This window comes from Electrophorus electricus, chromosome 18 (genome assembly GCF_013358815.1).
Source record: "Electrophorus electricus isolate fEleEle1 chromosome 18, fEleEle1.pri, whole genome shotgun sequence".
NCBI classification, from domain to species: domain Eukaryota; kingdom Metazoa; phylum Chordata; class Actinopteri; order Gymnotiformes; family Gymnotidae; genus Electrophorus; species Electrophorus electricus.
In genome coordinates this window covers 2,391,504-2,409,248 of record NC_049552.1, presented here as the reverse complement: position 1 = coordinate 2,409,248, position 17,745 = coordinate 2,391,504, and the positions used below count along the sequence as shown (strand labels likewise).

General features: G+C 43.3%; 1 protein-coding gene across 1 annotated transcript; it reads right to left on the bottom strand.

Annotated features, from left to right (window-relative positions):
- Positions 1-171: 171 nt before the first annotated feature.
- npc1l1 (NPC1-like 1) lies at positions 172-10,803 on the bottom strand. The gene is made up of 19 exons (XM_027027956.2): positions 10,741-10,803; positions 8,991-10,296; positions 8,449-8,713; positions 8,216-8,316; positions 7,657-7,829; positions 7,309-7,437; positions 6,605-6,787; positions 6,350-6,464; positions 5,786-6,051; positions 5,347-5,436; positions 5,040-5,230; positions 3,389-3,516; positions 3,008-3,137; positions 2,680-2,738; positions 2,252-2,402; positions 1,618-1,849; positions 1,127-1,240; positions 656-818; positions 172-398 (listed from the first exon to the last, which is right to left on the bottom strand). Exons 1-19 carry the CDS (start codon positions 10,801-10,803, stop codon positions 172-174), a joined length of 4,086 nt encoding a protein of 1,361 aa, XP_026883757.2.
- Positions 10,804-17,745: the final 6,942 nt, after the last annotated feature.

Sequence of the window (17,745 nt, the reverse complement as noted above, 5' to 3'; positions counted from 1 at the left end):
GCTTTGCCTCCTCCTGCTTCCTTGATTCATGTTGCTCACACCTGAGGTGTGAAAAGGGTCATCCCTAAGCTTTGCTGACCCTTGTAATGCGCGTGTGTGTACGGATATACTGTCTCATTTGTAAAGAAGCCCCTCATCTCCACGTAGACTAGGGACGGGGCGGTCCCGTTATCAAATGTGGGTGCTGGAGATGGTTTTTGTGACACCATCCTCATCCTGTTTGTCTGGAGCGGTTAGGTCCGAGTGGTTGGGCGGTAGGACAGAGGACTCTGTGCTGGGGGGATCTCGGATGCTTTCAAAGGCAAAGTTGTCATAGGACACTTTGCTGGAGTTCTGCTTGGTCTCCACAGCTTTCTTGCTCTGTAGCCTCAGCAGAACAGCTTTGTTCACACCAGGACCTGAATGCCAAACACAAGAGAGCTGCTTTAGTCTGTGTGTGTGTGTGTGTGTGTGTGTGTCTGTGTGTGTAGGTAGGGGTGGGAACAAAATAAATATTGTTTAAAAAAGCTTTTCTCACTTAAGGTATAACAGTATTAGCTACAATAATACTGTGTCAATAGTAAACTGCCATAAAGATAGCAATGCACACATTACTATCTTTATGGAGGTTTTCCTTTGAACTATGATACTGAACGTGTGTGTGTGTGTGTGGTACCGAAGAAGCTGAGGAGCACAGGTAAGAAGATGAGCCCGTGGGCCATGCCCAGCAGTGTGATGACCAGGTTCAGCCGAAAGAAAAAGATCTGGATGAGCTGAGCCTTTGCAAACGCCAGCACAATGATGCCAGGCAGGTTCGTCATAGCAACGCCGGCAAACACCTGGCACATATGTCACAGCACACGGGAATTTTCTAATACACATACTCTTGCATGAATTAGTTGGACACATGGACACAGCACAGAGACATGATTGGCTAAGACCTAATGCAAAGCTCGGTATAGTGTAGCTCACGCTCCTGTTCGTGCGCAATAGAAAAGTTTACAGAAAATCCACAATCCAAAATTTCCCAAATCAACTATCAATAAAGTACATCTATCTGTCTGTCTGTCTATTTTTCTATGCGCAGTTCAGGTCTCTGTAAGTGGGAGGGGTTTGTGTGGAAGGCTGATCTCGTCATTGGTCTTACAGCACTGCCCATGTTAGCCGTGGCTTCCTTGGCTCGCTGCACCTTCGTGGGTAAGATGCTGAGGGCGAAGCAGCGCGTCATGTGAGACACAAACTCCACAGAAATCCCCACGGCCTGGAAACCCAGGGAAAGAGAAGGGCTGTCAGCAACCAGAAACTACACCTGCAACAACTACACCTACAGTAACCACAGCTAAAACAGCTGAAACGAAAACAGAGCAAAACCATCCAGCAGCACAGCATGCCCTTGTGAGGGATTATCTTCAATGACATGGATATAATCTGAGTAATTCCCTTTTGAACATTATGGTCTATAACATGAGGCATTTGTGTTTAAGCATCATGGTCCTTCATTTGTAGGATTATTTCCAAAATGCAGAACTAACACAAATTTGTTAGCATTCATCACATGACGGCCTGTGATATTTACCAAGATTAATAAATGTTTTCAAATGCTGCTACAGCCCTTCGTCCCATTACGCCTCTACTCACAGTCACAAGGTTGATGAGCGACACAGCGTTGTAGTCGATGCCCCACAGTGTCATGACGCCCACCGTATCCACAGTGATCATCACTATGGTGAAGAGGTTGAGGAGGCCGGAACGCAAGTCCAACCCGAGCAGAATGCAGCACACCACGAAGGTGGGGAGCAGGCAGAGGGAGATGTTGACCAGGCCCTCGTACACGATGTTCACATACTGCTCGTAATACACATACGTCACACTGGGACACAGCCAACGAGGTTGGGGGGTATAGGAAGGAGAGACAGTGACATTTGTTATGCTTATGTAACACAGAAATAGCATATTTGTCATATGTGACTAAGAATTCATATGGACTGTGTTCCTGTTCCTGTTCCATAGAGAATGTTTGTTTTGATGTTCTACGGTGACGTCACATCTGACATGCAGGGAAAGTTTAGGGAAAACCCTTAGAATTAAATGTTAAATCAATTTTTACGAATGCCTTCTGCAAACGTGCCTGTTCAGTGTTTTTGCCATGTTTGCACAAGTTCATGCATGAGATCATAGTGATATGATATCACGGAGTGAGAACACCATTGAAAGAGAGAGAGAGAGAGAGAGAGGTGCATGAGCAGAAGGAGTGTAGAGGTGAGGCTCTCACGTGTAAGGGAAGACCTCAAAGTCATGTGATGTCACCTGGCTCTTCCTCATGCCTTCGGTGATGTTGTTGGCCAACTCCCTGGCACGCAGCAGGGCTGCTGTATACTCCTGGGAGTTAGAGAGAGGGGTGTGGTATGCCATGAACCGAGACGCTGGGGAGAGAGAGAGATATATATATAATATGAGATTAGTTGGCCAGTGCAGGTGTCTATTTGTAGTATTGTGTATGATTATGTGTGTATGTGTGTGTGTGTGTGTGTGTGTGTGTGTGAGAGACAGTTTTATCACTTATGTTGTTAATAATAATGTTAATCGCAATAGTTGTCAATTACAATTCTTGCCAATAAAGCCATTTGAATGTGCTTTCCGTTGTAGGGAACAGCACATTGCATGAACCCTGTGTTTTTATTTTATGCGTTGTTCTCTCACCTAAAATTTCCCCAGTCTGACTGTCACGTACCACAGCTGTGTCATAAGCTCCCAATCCACTATCACAGAAAGAAAAAGATAGGATTACTAAACTTTTCTCTCAAAACTCAGAACTTTGCATCTGTTCTAAAAAATGCGCAGTGTTATTTTAAAACAATGCACAGATAGTGTTATTCCTGGAGTACTGTTCTGAAAGTTTGTGATTATCATAACAACGAAACAAGATAGTGTGTTGCTGTTAATGTAATTGTTGTTAATGTTGTTGTTAATGTAATTAACAACATGCTGCTGACATGCTGCTGCCGTGTTGCCTAGAAACGCCGATTACCCTTTAGGACACTGCAGGTCAGGTCGGTTGTTAAGGAAGTTGGGGAGGAACCTGTTGAACTCCTCTACAGATGGCCGCAGGACTCCGTCGTTAGGGAAAGGCATACATGGCTTTAGACACTTAAGAGCACCTGCACAACAAAAGACCAGAGGTAAGATGATGTGTGGGTTTTTTTCACTGTTTGTTTGTTTGTTTCTGCTCATTAGGAACAAACACCACAGATCACAAGTTCAGAGTCCCAGTACAAAATCCACCAGCTTCAGTTTCACTTCCACAGTGAAATGCCCATGGCTGACTGGGCACTTCCAGAGTAATGAACCCTCCCAGTGTTCATGTGTGTGTAGCTGGACCAGTGGGAAGTTCAGAGGTGGTCAGACTCACTCTCAGTGGCTGGACAGAATTTGCCTTTGTTGGGTCCACTGGTGTAAATCCGACAACACTTGGATCTGGGATTCAGCCAGTCAATGAAATCATCGACCCACGAGGATGCTGGGATAGCCATGTAAGATCTGAAGAAATGAAGGGTATATTAAAGAAGAGAAGCACTTCTGTTCAAAGCCAATGAAAAGCTTTCTATGTCAGTGACAGGGAAGAATGTTCTAGATTCTGCTGCTTGTCTTTAGTCTAATTGTTTCTACATTTTCAGGTTTTAAAACCGATTTCCTCTGCCTTATGCCTTATGGTCAGGCATAAGACCTTTTCTCAACATACCTTTCTTCAGTTCAATAAAATATAGAAATAATTATCCATTCAAATGTAAAGTACCAAACATTGCCAATATCAATTTTGATCAGAGATACTGAATAATAGTAATAATTTCATCTTTTTAATGCAGATCCCAGTAAATGCCAACAAATAAGGGTTACTCAGTTCAGAGTAACAAGGAAAAGTGCACTCTGATGGCTCTGCTGACCCCACCTCTCTTCGTGCAGGGAGCTGTTAAACATTAATGGCCACGGCTCGGCAAGGTTGGATTCATGATGGCCTTTTAGGAGTGATCGAATCAGCAAGAATCCAAGGTCTCCCAGAGCACGCAGCGGAGGAGCATGGGTGAGATGGCACGCATAAGCAGGCTTGCAGATCGCACAGCGGGAGCCATGCGGTCCAAAGGTCACCGAGACACAAGGTCGGCCTGCACTCCTTTATACACTTATATCGTGTGCACTCTTGGAAAGTAACATTCTAATTTGTTTTGAAGGCTTGAGCTTTAATTGTTGTGAGAGTTTTCCCATGCATCCTTTTTTTTATGATTATTGGTTCAGTGACTTTGAACTGTCACCAAACTTGAAAGAAGGCACCTTGCATGGAGAAGAGGCAAAGGAAGCAGGGAGACACGGGGGAGATGTGGGAGACACGTGGGAGACGTGGGAGACACGGGGGAGACGTGGGAGACACGTGGGAGACGTGGGAAACACGGGGGAGACGTGGGAGACACGGGGGAGACGTGGGAGACACGGGGGAGACGTGGGAAACACGGGGGAGACGTGGGAGACACGGGGGAGACGTGGGAGACACGGGGGAGACGTGGGAGACACGGGGGAGACGTGGGAGTCCAGGGACAGAATGGAAGAGACAGGATGAAATTGAGAGACATAGTATGAAAAAGAAAGAGAGACAGGAAACAGTGGGTCAGACCAGGGACACAGAGGGCAGTGAAAAGAGACAGCTTGACACGGCGGATGAACGGAGTCTGAGAGAGGGGTGCAAAGAACAGTGGCAAGAATAAACGTTTCTGCAGTTCATTTAAACTTATTGATTGCATTAAAAAAAAAAAAGTGATCAGGTTTTAAACTGTTCCAGCTTCAAAAATCCCACTTTAATTAGGATCCTTCGTTTTCTGTGAAGGCAAGTACGCAGATACTCTGAGTAAGTTATTGGAAAAACATATGGTGTTAAAACTGCTTGAGAGCTTAGCGTCTCAGACACCACCTCATACTACATGCCCAGTGGTGATACAAGCCCTTTGATAAAAACATGTTCAAAATCATTTTCGTGCATAATGCCCTCAGAAGAGCTTTTGCAGGCCTATTACCTCTCTGGGTACTCGGTAGCATACTGGATCTTCTGGGTTAGGGAGAACTGGTCGCAGCCCACGCTGGAGCACACGGCGTTCATGCCCATCACACTCGAGAAGTTGAAGCCTCTTGTTGTGATGAAGTATGTGGGCACCCCGACCTCAAAGTACTTGTACAGGTATTCAAAGTATTTCAGCATGTAGGAGTCCTTAGGAAGCGCAGGGATTAGCAAAGGAAGAGTTGTGGTATTAGCAACAGATGCTGAGGAAGAGTGAGATCATGCACAGGTTAAAGGAGCTCGTTACCAAGGCAATGTGCGCTCACCGTTGGCATGGCAAGCTCCTGGTCTAGTCCGACCTTGACGTGGAACATGAGGAAGATGGAGATACAGAACACGCAGGAGAACAGAAATATCTGGGGACAGCAGCACAAGTCTGGAATCAAACCTGCTGCTTCATATCCTTATTCACCTTTTCCCATTAATATGTACTTATACATTTATTTATTATTATTTCCTTATATTATTTACGACTTAAAATATTTTTAATATAAAGCACTGAGGTTTTGGAAAAGTAATGGGATTCCACAGGAGCTCTAAAACTATAGCAAGTATTTAAATATAACAAAAATAAATGTCTAAAAGAATCCAGATTAACCAGTATTTGTATTTACATTTACGTTTTTCAAACACAACTCAAAAGAACTCAACACCACTCAAACTCATTTATCACTGAAAACTACTGAAGCTGTTAGTGTGGCATACCACTGCTATCCTGGAGACTGGGTGGAGCAGCACGGGCGCGTAATACTTCCGCATGAAAGGAAGGAGGACGCCCTGGCTTGGCGTGGAGGGGCGCGGGATTTTCACGGAGCAGCAGCAGAGCACCTCACAGCGGTTGGCGTCCTGCCGGCGGGCGTCAAGGGAGAGCAGCGCCACGAACGCCGTCATCTGCAGTACGAAGTCCATGAGCACAGCCAGGGCAGCGTAGAGCGCAAACGACTTGACCGCAGGCATGGTGCTGAGCGCGCCTGGAAACATGCAGCCGGAATGTCGGGGTGAGCGGTGTGTTGGAGCATTGGGACAATATCAGAAGAGTGACGGGAGAGTATTGGGAGTTCAGAAGCAATAGGTATGGGCATGGGAGTGTGAGGGACCATTTGTCCTTTGCACTTTGTTAGCTAATTTGGGTATTAGATAAGGTGCCTCCTGATGATCCGAGCTACGGATATGATTTGGGATAATGTATCGTATCTGTGGGCTATTGGGTCTGCTGCGGGACTGGCTGAGCCAGTCAGATGCCCCCTCAGAGGAGCTTCTCAGTCTTACCCAAGAAAAAGCAGACAGATTCAGATAGGCTGCAGAGGAGCATGCTGGGAGCGACTCTTCCAAGGACTCGACCGATCTGCTCCTCTCTCTGTTCCCCAGGCTGTCTCACATCTCTCTGGGGATGAACAGAATAAGAAAATGACATAAGAAAAACAAGGAGGAAGAGGAGGGTGAATGACTACTGGACTACACCAAATAAAAGTATCAGTGGAATAAACGATCAAAGAGCTGCAACTTGGAGCCGAACAACGACACCTGATACTCCAGGACAAAGATGAAGATGTTATCGGCACCGACAGCCAGGACCAGAAAGGGCACCACTTGCAGGATGACCAATGAGGAAGGGAGTCCGATCCAGGCATAAAAGCCCATGGAGGCCAGGACGGAGCAGCCCACTACCAGTATACCGCCCAGGCCCACCAAGATCTTAGAGTCCACCTGTGTGTGTGTGTGTGTGTGTGTGTGTGTGTGTGTGTGTGTGTGTGTGTGTGTGTGTATGTGAGTGTGTGTGTGTGTATGTGAGAGAGAGAGAGCGAGAGAGAGAGAGAGAGAGAGAGAGAGAGAGAGAGAGAGAGAGAGAGAGAGAGAGAGAGAGAGAGAGAACAAAATGATAATTACAGGTCTTTAAAAACACATACAAGAGATATTTATAAATTCAATATACATAAGAGAGATTCCATTAGAAGGTTCCTTTAGATATTTTGAAATCCTATTATAGGATTGATGGGGCATGTATTTATGATGGCATTTGTTATCAAGATTTATTATATCTAACCATGCAAAAAAAGTGATTTGTGCATGTTGTAATAAGATGTTTTGGTATTTCCCGTTCTGTTCATTTTTGCCACTTTCAGTTAAGCGAGGGACTTTCCACCGAACCGCACCTGAAGCTGACACTTTTAACTGTTTAACCACCAATCCTATGAAAAAAGTGCCGTGGTGAAGATCTGGTGACCCACCAGAATGCGTTTGAAGGAGGAATACTCTCCCAGAGCCACGGCGATGTAAATAAAGATGACACCATAGCTGATCATGAAGATGGGGATGTCTTCCATGGTAGTTCTGTTGATCTCATCTTCTAACGACCTCTGTGGGGCAGGACATAATTAGCAATAAGAGTGCATTTATTAGGAGATGGCATGATGATTCAGGAAAAGAATCTGGAATTTTATATAAACTTTGTTTGCTTGTCTGTCTACTTAATGCAAAATATTTCTACAATAATATGTGAATATGTGTTTCGTGAAATCCATTTTGTAAATCCTTTTTCTTAAGGTTTTCAAAACACATGCTCCAGTTTAGCTCACCTCAGCCATGTAGGCGAAGGTGAAGTTTGTTGTGGGATCGTTTTGATACTGCTGCACTATCTGCAGAAATCTGGACTCCCATTGCTCAACCACTTTAAACTTTGGGTTGGTTCGTGGGTAGTTATTCAGGGAAAAAGTGAGAATAAAAGCCTCAGCAGTGGTGAAATCTTCATCTGAAAATAACACAAAAAACTAGAATTAGGGTTAGAATCAAAGTTAAGGGTTAGGGTTAGAATCAAAGTTAGGGGTTAGGGTTAGGGTTAGAATCAAGGTTAGGGTTAGAATCAAGGTTAGGGTTTGGGTTAGGGTTAGAATCAAGGTTAGGGGTTAGGGTTAGGCTTAGGCTTAGAATCAAGGTTAGGGGTTAGGGTTAGGGTTAGAATCAAGGTTAGGGTTAGGGTTAGAATCAGGGTTAGGGTTAGAATCAAGGTTAGGGTTAGGGTTAGAATCAAGTTTAGGGGTTAGGGTTAGGGTTAAAATCAAGGTTAGGGTTAGCATTAAAGCTTGTAACTGTAATCACATGTACGTGTCTGTCTGTCTGTATGTTGGCTTGTCTTACTTTCATATCCTCCTACAGCCAAGAAGGGAAACACAGGTCCGCCATAGTCAGCCATGCAGCTCAGTCCTAGTGCAGTGATGTCCTTAAAGGACAACGGTGAGCTGTGTGTGCATAGAAGCAATAAGCCAAAAAACCACAATGATAGCAATGTGCATTTTCTCATTTTATATTGCATCAAGGACCATGCAAGAATGAACCAATGACTGAACCGTAGTTCCTAGGATGAGACTCACTTGACACAGTAGATGAAATGATCCCTCCAGTCAACTTCTTTGGTCACACCGAGTTCAGTCATGTTGGCCTTTGCATTCAGATTGTCTACACTGTTCTGAAAGTACTGGGTTAGTCCGTTTACAGCACAGTCTGTCAGAGAGGGGTTCTTTGGGTTGAGCGGTGCGTAGCAGACATCTTTAAGCGTGGCTGTGTTATTAAGCTCATCTGACCAGAACTCAGTGGCCTGGATTCTCTGCTGAAGCTCCAGCAGCTGCATGATGAGGTCTGTGAAAAGAGCAAATCACCCAGCATGAGCCCAGCCTTGCTAAAGATCCGCATCTAGGATCGGCTACCAAGTTTCAAAACTTGCAAAATCTTGGTTACGTGTGTCATATTTGGTAAAACACAAAAATGAGCAGAGAATGAGCTAAAGACTAATGTAGAGAAGCACTGCGTTAATGAGATCAGGGGCAAATATCTCTAAGTATGTGGCTCTCTTACTCTTGGCTGTCTGACTGATGTCAAGCCAGCATTCATGAACATGACTGAATGAAATAGGAACCTTTAGAGATGAGGCCACTGAAGTTTGTTTTGCCGAAGAGCAAGGAGTCGTAGACGTGGCCGTGCCTGCCGGGTGCCGTCAGGATCAGCTGATTAGTGCGGTAGAAGGGGGAAAAATGGACATCGTGGAACTCCTTCTCCCGCCTGGCACGGCTGTTGGGAGCCGACCAGAGCTGGACCGGGTCAGTGGTCAGCTCTATGTTCATGAGCCCAGTCGCAAGTGCCACCACGACAAGTAGACACACAGCAATGACCTTCAGAGGGTGTGTCGCCATTACACGTCCCCAAGTCTGAAACAGAGACCCCAGGAAGTCCTGGGTTACCAGACTTGCCCTGTCGGTCCATGTGACGTCTTTGGGATTCACCTTCTGGTTGTGGTCCAGTTCGTTTGCATTTTTGTCCATGCCTGTGACTTTATCCTTGAACCTCTTGTGGATGAACTCAGCCACGAGGAAGCCCAGGTACAGGAGGGAGAGGAGAGATAAGACAATGAGGCAAATCACAACCGCTCCGTCCATGTCACCGATCATGAAAGGTCCGGGCGGGGGATCCAGAGGAGGGACCACGGGACAGGACTCCACACAGTCCTGGCAGGAGCACTCTTTATCCCCATCAGGTGTTGTCTCGTTGCATCCCAGAGCCAACCCAGCATACGGAATCATTCCAGGTGGAACCCCTGCAGCCTGCTCTGGTGAAATGAGCCGGAAGTCAATATCAAGCGGTGCCAGGCCGTTGCTCGAGTCGCCCTGGAAATCCAACCAGCGCTGAGCCGTGCACAGGGTGGCGCCGTAGCGACCGCACATTGTCGCGATAGCATATCCTCCCGTCGCCGGGATTCTGACGTTCCTGCAAGACTTGAAAGACGCGTCAGAGAAGCTGGTAGAGATGTATGCTTGGTAGCCAACCACGGCCTCTTTCTCCGTGTTGGAAACATTGACCATCGTGGTCCGGGTGATGTTGATGACCTGGCTCTGTTCAGGGCTGCAGGTGGTGATGCAGTGGATGTGGGCGAAGTTGTAAGCGCAGGAGGGGCATCGCAGTAGCACAGCTTGGGACAGCATCAGGCTGCTCTTCAGGGACAGCAGCTGAGATTGGGAGCAACAGGCTTTGGTTTGGCCCTCGCCCCGGTCCAGCATAGGACATACCTGCTTCAGGAGCTGGTAGTGTTTCCCCACCACTCCTCTTGCTTGACTGTAGTCTTTGCAGGGCACTATGGCGGGGATCAGGGATCCCTCTACAGTGGGATTCTTGCCACATTCTTCATACATCACACAGAAATCAGGTGCCGGCTGAGCACCAGAAAAGATCTAGAATAGCACAGGGAGCATGAACAGCAGCAAAGGTATCAGACATAGACATCAGACAACGCAAAGAGTTGGATCTGGCTAGGTGCATAGCGACTAAAAAAAAAAAGCAATAAATAGTCATGCCACTAGATACCATCTCATCCCAGCAGCTGGTGCTGTTACTTTAACCCAAAACGTGTCTTTGAATGGGCTGTGTTTTTCAAATTCTAGGAGGCAAATACTGTACCTGAGGATTTCTGTACCTGACAGATTCATCTAGACATTCTTTGATTGGTGCTCTATTATCAGACATTATCAGACAAACCAGGCTCACTAGACGTAGGGTTGCTGGTTTATCACAACATACACCCAACCATTTTCGAAATCATACCTAGTCTTTGATCATAATTTTCCACTGTCGCAATCTCGCTCCAGATTTTAGTGCTAAAATAAAAAAGAACTCACCAGGCATGCAGCGAGTGTGAGTAACACGGTGGTATATTCCCAGCTGTGTGCGAGGAATCCCATTCTGCCAGCAGGAGACACTGGAGTGTTGAATCCAACAGAAAGACAGAAAGATGAGGGGAAGGAAACTAGAAACGGAGGGGTAGGGGTAGACCCACTGCACCTCTAGGTCTGTCCCACACCTCTGTCAGGGAAGCAATGACAGAGGAAAGCAGGGGCTCTACCACACCTCAGAGGAATCACGCAGAATATTAATACTGAACTGTTTCTTATCTGGCCTGATGTGCACTGTGCCAATCAGAAAGGACAAAACCCAATACGGTTTACTGATAATTAACTAGTGCGAGGCCACAACGCACAGCATGCCATACCTGTTCCTTTTTGAAGGAACTACTCACACTCTACCTTCCGTCCTTGCTAAGTCTCTCTGCTGATCCCAGTCAACCAAAACATGGACACCATATTTGTTTACTGATAAGAGGTGTATCACCGCCCAAGCAACGGTGATATACTGATACTTATGACCGATACTTATGGCGAGGAAGGAAATGTCCCCCTGCAACGGCATGCACTTAAGTTCATCATAGTTTGTTTCTTATTTTTTGCCAAGACAATCCAAAAAACTGAGTAAAAACCATTTAGCCAATAAATCAATAACTTGATTAAGTAATAAGGGAATTAATTATAATAAATTAAAATTAATTAAATTTAACCTTCCACATTTCAGGTGCAATGTTGTTTTTATACTACTGTTTTACTCAGCAACGATGATTATATTTGAAACAAAAAAAACAATTCTTTAAAATCATTAATTAAAATAAACAAATTGCATGAAAGAAGTAGAAGGACAAGTAGGAGGTAAGATTAAAAAATGTATTTAACACTCCCCAAGTCCTGATTGATCGCAGGAATTGGGCTTGGTAATGCACACAAACGCACAGAAGCAGGATGTAAATGCAGGGGGAGTTTGTTACACAGGTCAATGTAACAACAGTCCAAGGTCGAAAACACAGCAAACAGGGCAGTGCAGTTTAGGTCGAAAGCACAGCGAACAGGCTAGGGCTAAACGCAGCGGAGAATAAAGCAGACGGGGAATGTAGAAAACACCAGCAAATGGCAGTACTCCCCTCCTGGGCTGACTCCACTCACCAAGCACCGCTGCCCTGCTGGTCACCACGCAGGCACTGCGTGGGTCGATCAGGGCAACGTGAGTGGAAGTCAGTGATACATCCAGGATCCAGGATGTCTGTGGTCGGAATTCAACACCTCTCCTCCGGCTTATAACCCTCCGAAGATGTCCCCTGTGTCTCCAAGAGTACTGTAGATATCTAAAGACATAAGATGGGCTGCCATCGATTTCCGGCGGACGCAGGGGTGTGTCAGCTGGAATCATCTCCAATAGTGCACCTGAGGAGAGAGACATTAAACAAGCAAGTAGAGAATGAAGAGTATAGCAGGCAGTTGGAGCTTGTATGTCGCCAGGTTTGTGATCTGTGATCTGGAGGAGACCGATATAGCAGGGGCTTCACTTAATCTAGGTGCCGTTACCTAAGTTTGTGTAAGGGTAACAAATATTTCATGTGCTTTGGAGTTCCAGACCACCTGGTTGTTGTCTGCCTTTTTCATTAGGTCTAGTAATGGCATTTCCACTCTGCTTGCACAGATGATGAAGGACCTCTGTCTGAAACTTTCTCTTTCTATGGACTCTCTCTCTCTCTCTCTCTCTCTCTCTCTCTCTCTCTCTATATATATATATATATATATATATATATATATATATATATATATATATATATATATATATATATATATATATATATATGTGTGTGAGCCCTGTACGCACTGAATGTAGTGCCCAAGAGTGCAACTCCTGGGGTTCCTGTGGCATGAAACAGGAACCGCTGCTGTAAACTAAACCCCTCAAAACAAGATTACTTTTATTCACCCTCTGATAGTTTTGCTAGTCGCAGCTTGAAACCTGGAAGCGGAACTGCAGTAGGATCTGTGATCTTAACACCACACGTGTGGTGCTTTTTATTCTCTTTGATGCTGCAAGTAGGTTGCATGTGAAATGACTCATAAGCAGTAGGAGCGCAGGGTGGCCGTAGGGGACCACCCCATCCCTTATTAATCATACGGGACAAACCCTGCCATTGTGAATTCTGTTTGCACATGATTAATATGCTTTTGTCTTTGGTTCACACTCAAAACTAGACTGTAGCTCGGACAGCTCAACACAGGCAACTGAGGTCTTGTGCATAAGTCATGTGACGGGCGCCACTGCCAACAAAACTTGTTTCATTGTTCACTGGGACTAATGCTAAAATTTCTACTTCCACAGTTCAGGTGCAATGTTGAGAATATGAAGTGGGAGTTTTATATATCATGACAGGGACACCCGTGAGGAAAACAGCTCACTAACCCAGAAATCCCAATTCATGGTGCATACCAGGGGAATGAAGGAATACTATGAAACCAACAAATACAACTTTAAATTACAACTTTATGTAATCATATACACATTCTACATAACACGCCTTTAAGAAGATCTCCTTGCACAGGGAGCTCGCGAAACTAAATGATCACAGACCATTCCCATGTAGTGTATTACATAATGGTGGTGTATATTACAGCAGGGTTAAAGAGATCAAATTCGCCAGACAAGGCTATGCGCTTATTATCTATCTAGCACATTTTCCAATAAGTAGTGATATCAACTACTAAGTTATCAAACACTCCATTATGTTCTTTAACCCCGACTCATGTTTTTAGATTCTCAGAAATGAAATAAAAAAGGAGAGCGGGAAATGAGTTAAAGACTTACTGGTTGAACTGGTTGGTCTGATGTGCTCTTTCTCTAAATGTTGTTCCCATCTCTCTAAACAAAAGCACAGCTTTAACAGCTGGGAGATCCATTCAAACGTCCCACCGTGATTTAGATCAGACTTGAAAAGATGAGACTTACTCCAAGACAGTCTGTCTGAGAGGCACTAATGTAACCATATCTAAATGTCTAGAGGGCTGCTGGCATTTGTATTGATTGTGGTGCTTGTGTCTACTGTGTATGCATAACAAACCTAAACTGGACTCAACACATTAACCTGTATTTTATTGTAAACATTTCCCATCACTCAGAACTGAGCAGCATGTGTACTTATGTCTTTCCACACCCATCTGATGCAGCTCTAGATATCTGTGCGTGTATGAGTGTCCTTGAATATGTTTACATGTTAATATGTTAATATGCTTGCAAAACATAGACTCCATAATGAAAAATTATCAATAAACACATTCTTTCCTCAAAACCGATAAAAAAGAATAAAGTATGATCAGACTTCAACAACACAGAAGCTAATCTACTGATATGGGAATACTGCCAATAGCTGCTTAAAGAAATGATCAAGGCCATTATTGACCAAGGCCACCAGCTGTTAGCAGGAACCTTAGACTGTCCTCGCCTGCCAAGTGGCTACTCCATACAGCAGGGCGGGGCAAACACAACTGAGCGCAACTCGAAATATGACCAAGTCTAAAAGGAAGTCTAAAACTCTGACACATTTTATTTTATTTTATTTTATTTTATGTTGTAGTATTATGCATCACATGACATGTTTGTACCAAAGGCTATTGATCGTAGTTAACTGTCAAAACATATTTGGGATAACAACAATATTACATTTATAGCAGTAAGGATCTGGAGATAAATAGCAGTAAGGATCTGGAGATATATAGCAGTAAGGATCTGGAGATATATAGCAGTAAGGATCTGGAGATATATAGCAGTAAGGATCTGGAGATAAATAGCAGTAAGGATCTGGAGATAAATAGCAGTAAGGATCTGGAGATACCTCCATTTGATGTGGTAGTTCGTGTTGTCAGGCCACGACCCAAATAAGGCGACAGTTCATATTGACCATATGAACTAATACTGCATCAGTGACTGCATCCATCCATCCACAAATTCACCCATCCACTGGTCTTCCTACAATTCCATGTTCCTGAGTTTAATAAAACTTTTCTTAAATTGTAAACACTCTACTGTCTGTTTTGTTTAAAATAAGACAATATCATTGAGCGATCAACCATTTCTCAGTTTAAGACACTAAAACACAGCGGTCACACAGGAAGAAACAGCTAATAGTAAATGACGACAGTTCAGATGGCAGCAATCAACTTGAAAGGGCTTGTTTTTTTCTTAGTTGCTAAGCAGTTCTATCTATAATATGCTGTGCTCATTATAAAACACAAGCCTCGTTCAGAAGGAACATGGTGTCAATTTGACCTTATTAGATGCCAAAGTTCATCCAATGTTACCATAGATGGAAAAAAGACTTTATCCATCTCTGCCTTTTACCTGATGCTCGAAGTGATAGCACATTTTTAAATAAAGAAACTGAAAAGAGGCAGTTAGTTGATAAGATTAGATAGAACTGGATATATTTCTCGCATGCTCCTGTTCATATGTTTCTTTTTGCAACATGTTATGATTAAATTATGAATATGCCTGTTGTGACTATTAGTTCAAATGTTTCATAAAAAGCACAATCATTTTTTTATAGTTGCTATGTAGTAGTCTACTATGAGCTAGACGGTGACGTATTGTCTTGTTTTTTAATCATGATTTTAAATTTCTAATTTACACTACAAAGGATCTGTCAAGGATGCCGTTTTAATGATAAAGCAAAAAAGTATTTTGATGTTACAATTAAAAATTCTGATAAGTAATAAAATTCTTACAAGTAGCAAAAATAACTAAATAACAGCAGGACGAATTCAAACCTGAATACCGTACATGCCATATTAGTTACAGGGCTCGGGTCTGTCTACACCTCAGGGATGCAAATGAGCCAAGCTTTTTCTTACAACTTACTGTCCAAGCAATTTTTATTATTCATTTATATGAATACAGTACTTTATCTTATTCCATTTTCTGCAGGTATAGGCTACCAACAGCAGAAATATTTTAGAGAATCGAGTTTTTCATTCAGACAAGCATTCGTGATAATCTTGTTAGCTATATCTTATGTTCACAGTCAATGTTAACATGGAAAGAATATTGACATGGAAAGAATGTGTCAGACTTTTGTGTAAACAAAATAGTTTCTGTTAATCAGCGCGCCCTATAACTGTGACCAGACAGAGAGTGTCAGTTTGGAGACCTTATGTAGAGCCATGAGTTTTGCTCTAACTTTAGTTAATGTTGGTTATAAAATATCTTAAGTAATGCAAAAAATTATATTAAATGTACAAAACCCCTGAAGTTCCAGTATACTGACAAGTGTTGTAGTGATGTAAATGTAACATACTTTGTGAACAAAAATTGAAACTGGACATTGCTGTTTATAACATGAACAAGGAGATATGTGGTGAAAGCATATTTACACCCTGACAGACAACTACACACACTACAAAAGCTTGTTGCTTGGTCAGCTGGTGGAGGCATTGAGAAGCGGCCTAAAAAACATTAAATATGTTGCGTTCACCTAAACATTATAATCAGCGACAGAATACATAATCTTCCTGTCACTGTCAGCATTGTTTCAAACCGTATCCTAACCATTACATTTATCTACACACTGATTGCCTGACTGTTGGCTGATAACAGACTGAGGCCTTAATGCCTCAGCATTAGTGTAAATGTGATTAAGGGAGCTTGACTATATTGTGCTGGGGATATCAAGGGTCTAAGGTTGGCATACAGATTAGTCTTTAGACCAAAAGACCTTTCCGAAGTGAATCTTTATTCCTAGCTTTTGACGTAAGGTTTATCCTTCTATGTCTTATGTGAGGCACTTTGAATTGCTTCTGTGTTTGAAAGGTTCTGTACAAATAAACCTTGCCCATGCTTTCTCAGTGATTAATTAGTGTCAGGCTTTGTTCAGTTAATGTCTGGACATTTATACAGGTATAAATATATCTTCTGTTCAGACAGAAGATATGTCAGAACTCTGAGTCTTACCTGTGTAGTATCACACATTTTGAATAATTCCAAAGGCTATATGAAATAGAAAACAACAATTTTAAGTCTGTATAATTTCCTCATGAGTGCTGATGTCTCAGATTCTATTATAATAGGAAGAAAACCACTAAAGGTTCAGACTTCACACTGTTATGTATCTGAGGGCATTCATTTAATAATATTTAAATCAAAATACTGCTACCAAAAAAAGAGTCCATAAAACCTTTTTGGATTGATTTAGGATTGAATTTATTCTAAAAGCTTATTTTAAGGTCTGAAAATAATTTCAATTAGTTTGGCCTAAAAATGGACTACCTGTTTTAGAGTACTTAATTTACATAAAGTTTAAACATTTTCGGTGTGTTATTTGTATTGTTTAATAGTAAACTGCTGCAGCAAAGGCTGTTGTTCTGTTGTTTTTATGAAGGTCTAAAAGTATTGTTTATAGTCTAGTCCCTACGGACCCTTTCCCGAGCTCAGTTAGTTCCCACAAGGCCTGTATCAAGTGTTCAGTGTTCCTGTTTAACTCGCAAGCTGGGCCAAAGTTAAAATGTGGAATGTCTTGGGCTCTCCTAAGGGAAGCTCTAACCTCCCCGTAAACCGTGTAACCTCTAACCTATAGCTCATGTGACACAACCTGTAAATGATTGTTGTTTTGTCCTTGAGAATCACAGTAAGTAGGATCAGGGTTATCAATGCCCGGGATGTAGCTGATAGTGGGAACCTGATATCTGATTCAGGTGAGAGGTGTCAGAGTTGCCATAAGAGGGCACAGAGAAAGGGTCTGCTGAGAACACAGCTTGTCTTGACAATAAAAGTTTAGCTTTAAAATGCAAGTAACCTAGTTGCCTTTATTGAAACTCAAATAGCAGACTTCACTGGAGTTGCACAGACACATACCATACTGGTTAATACCTCCTCTTCACCTCCAACACCTCAGACAAGAGCTCCCATCCAAACTGGTGGCATCTTTGCCTGAATCTCCTGCCCTGCAGCTCTGGTTTCAGCGGTGTTTTTTCCTGTCTCACAGACCCTCGGGAACACTA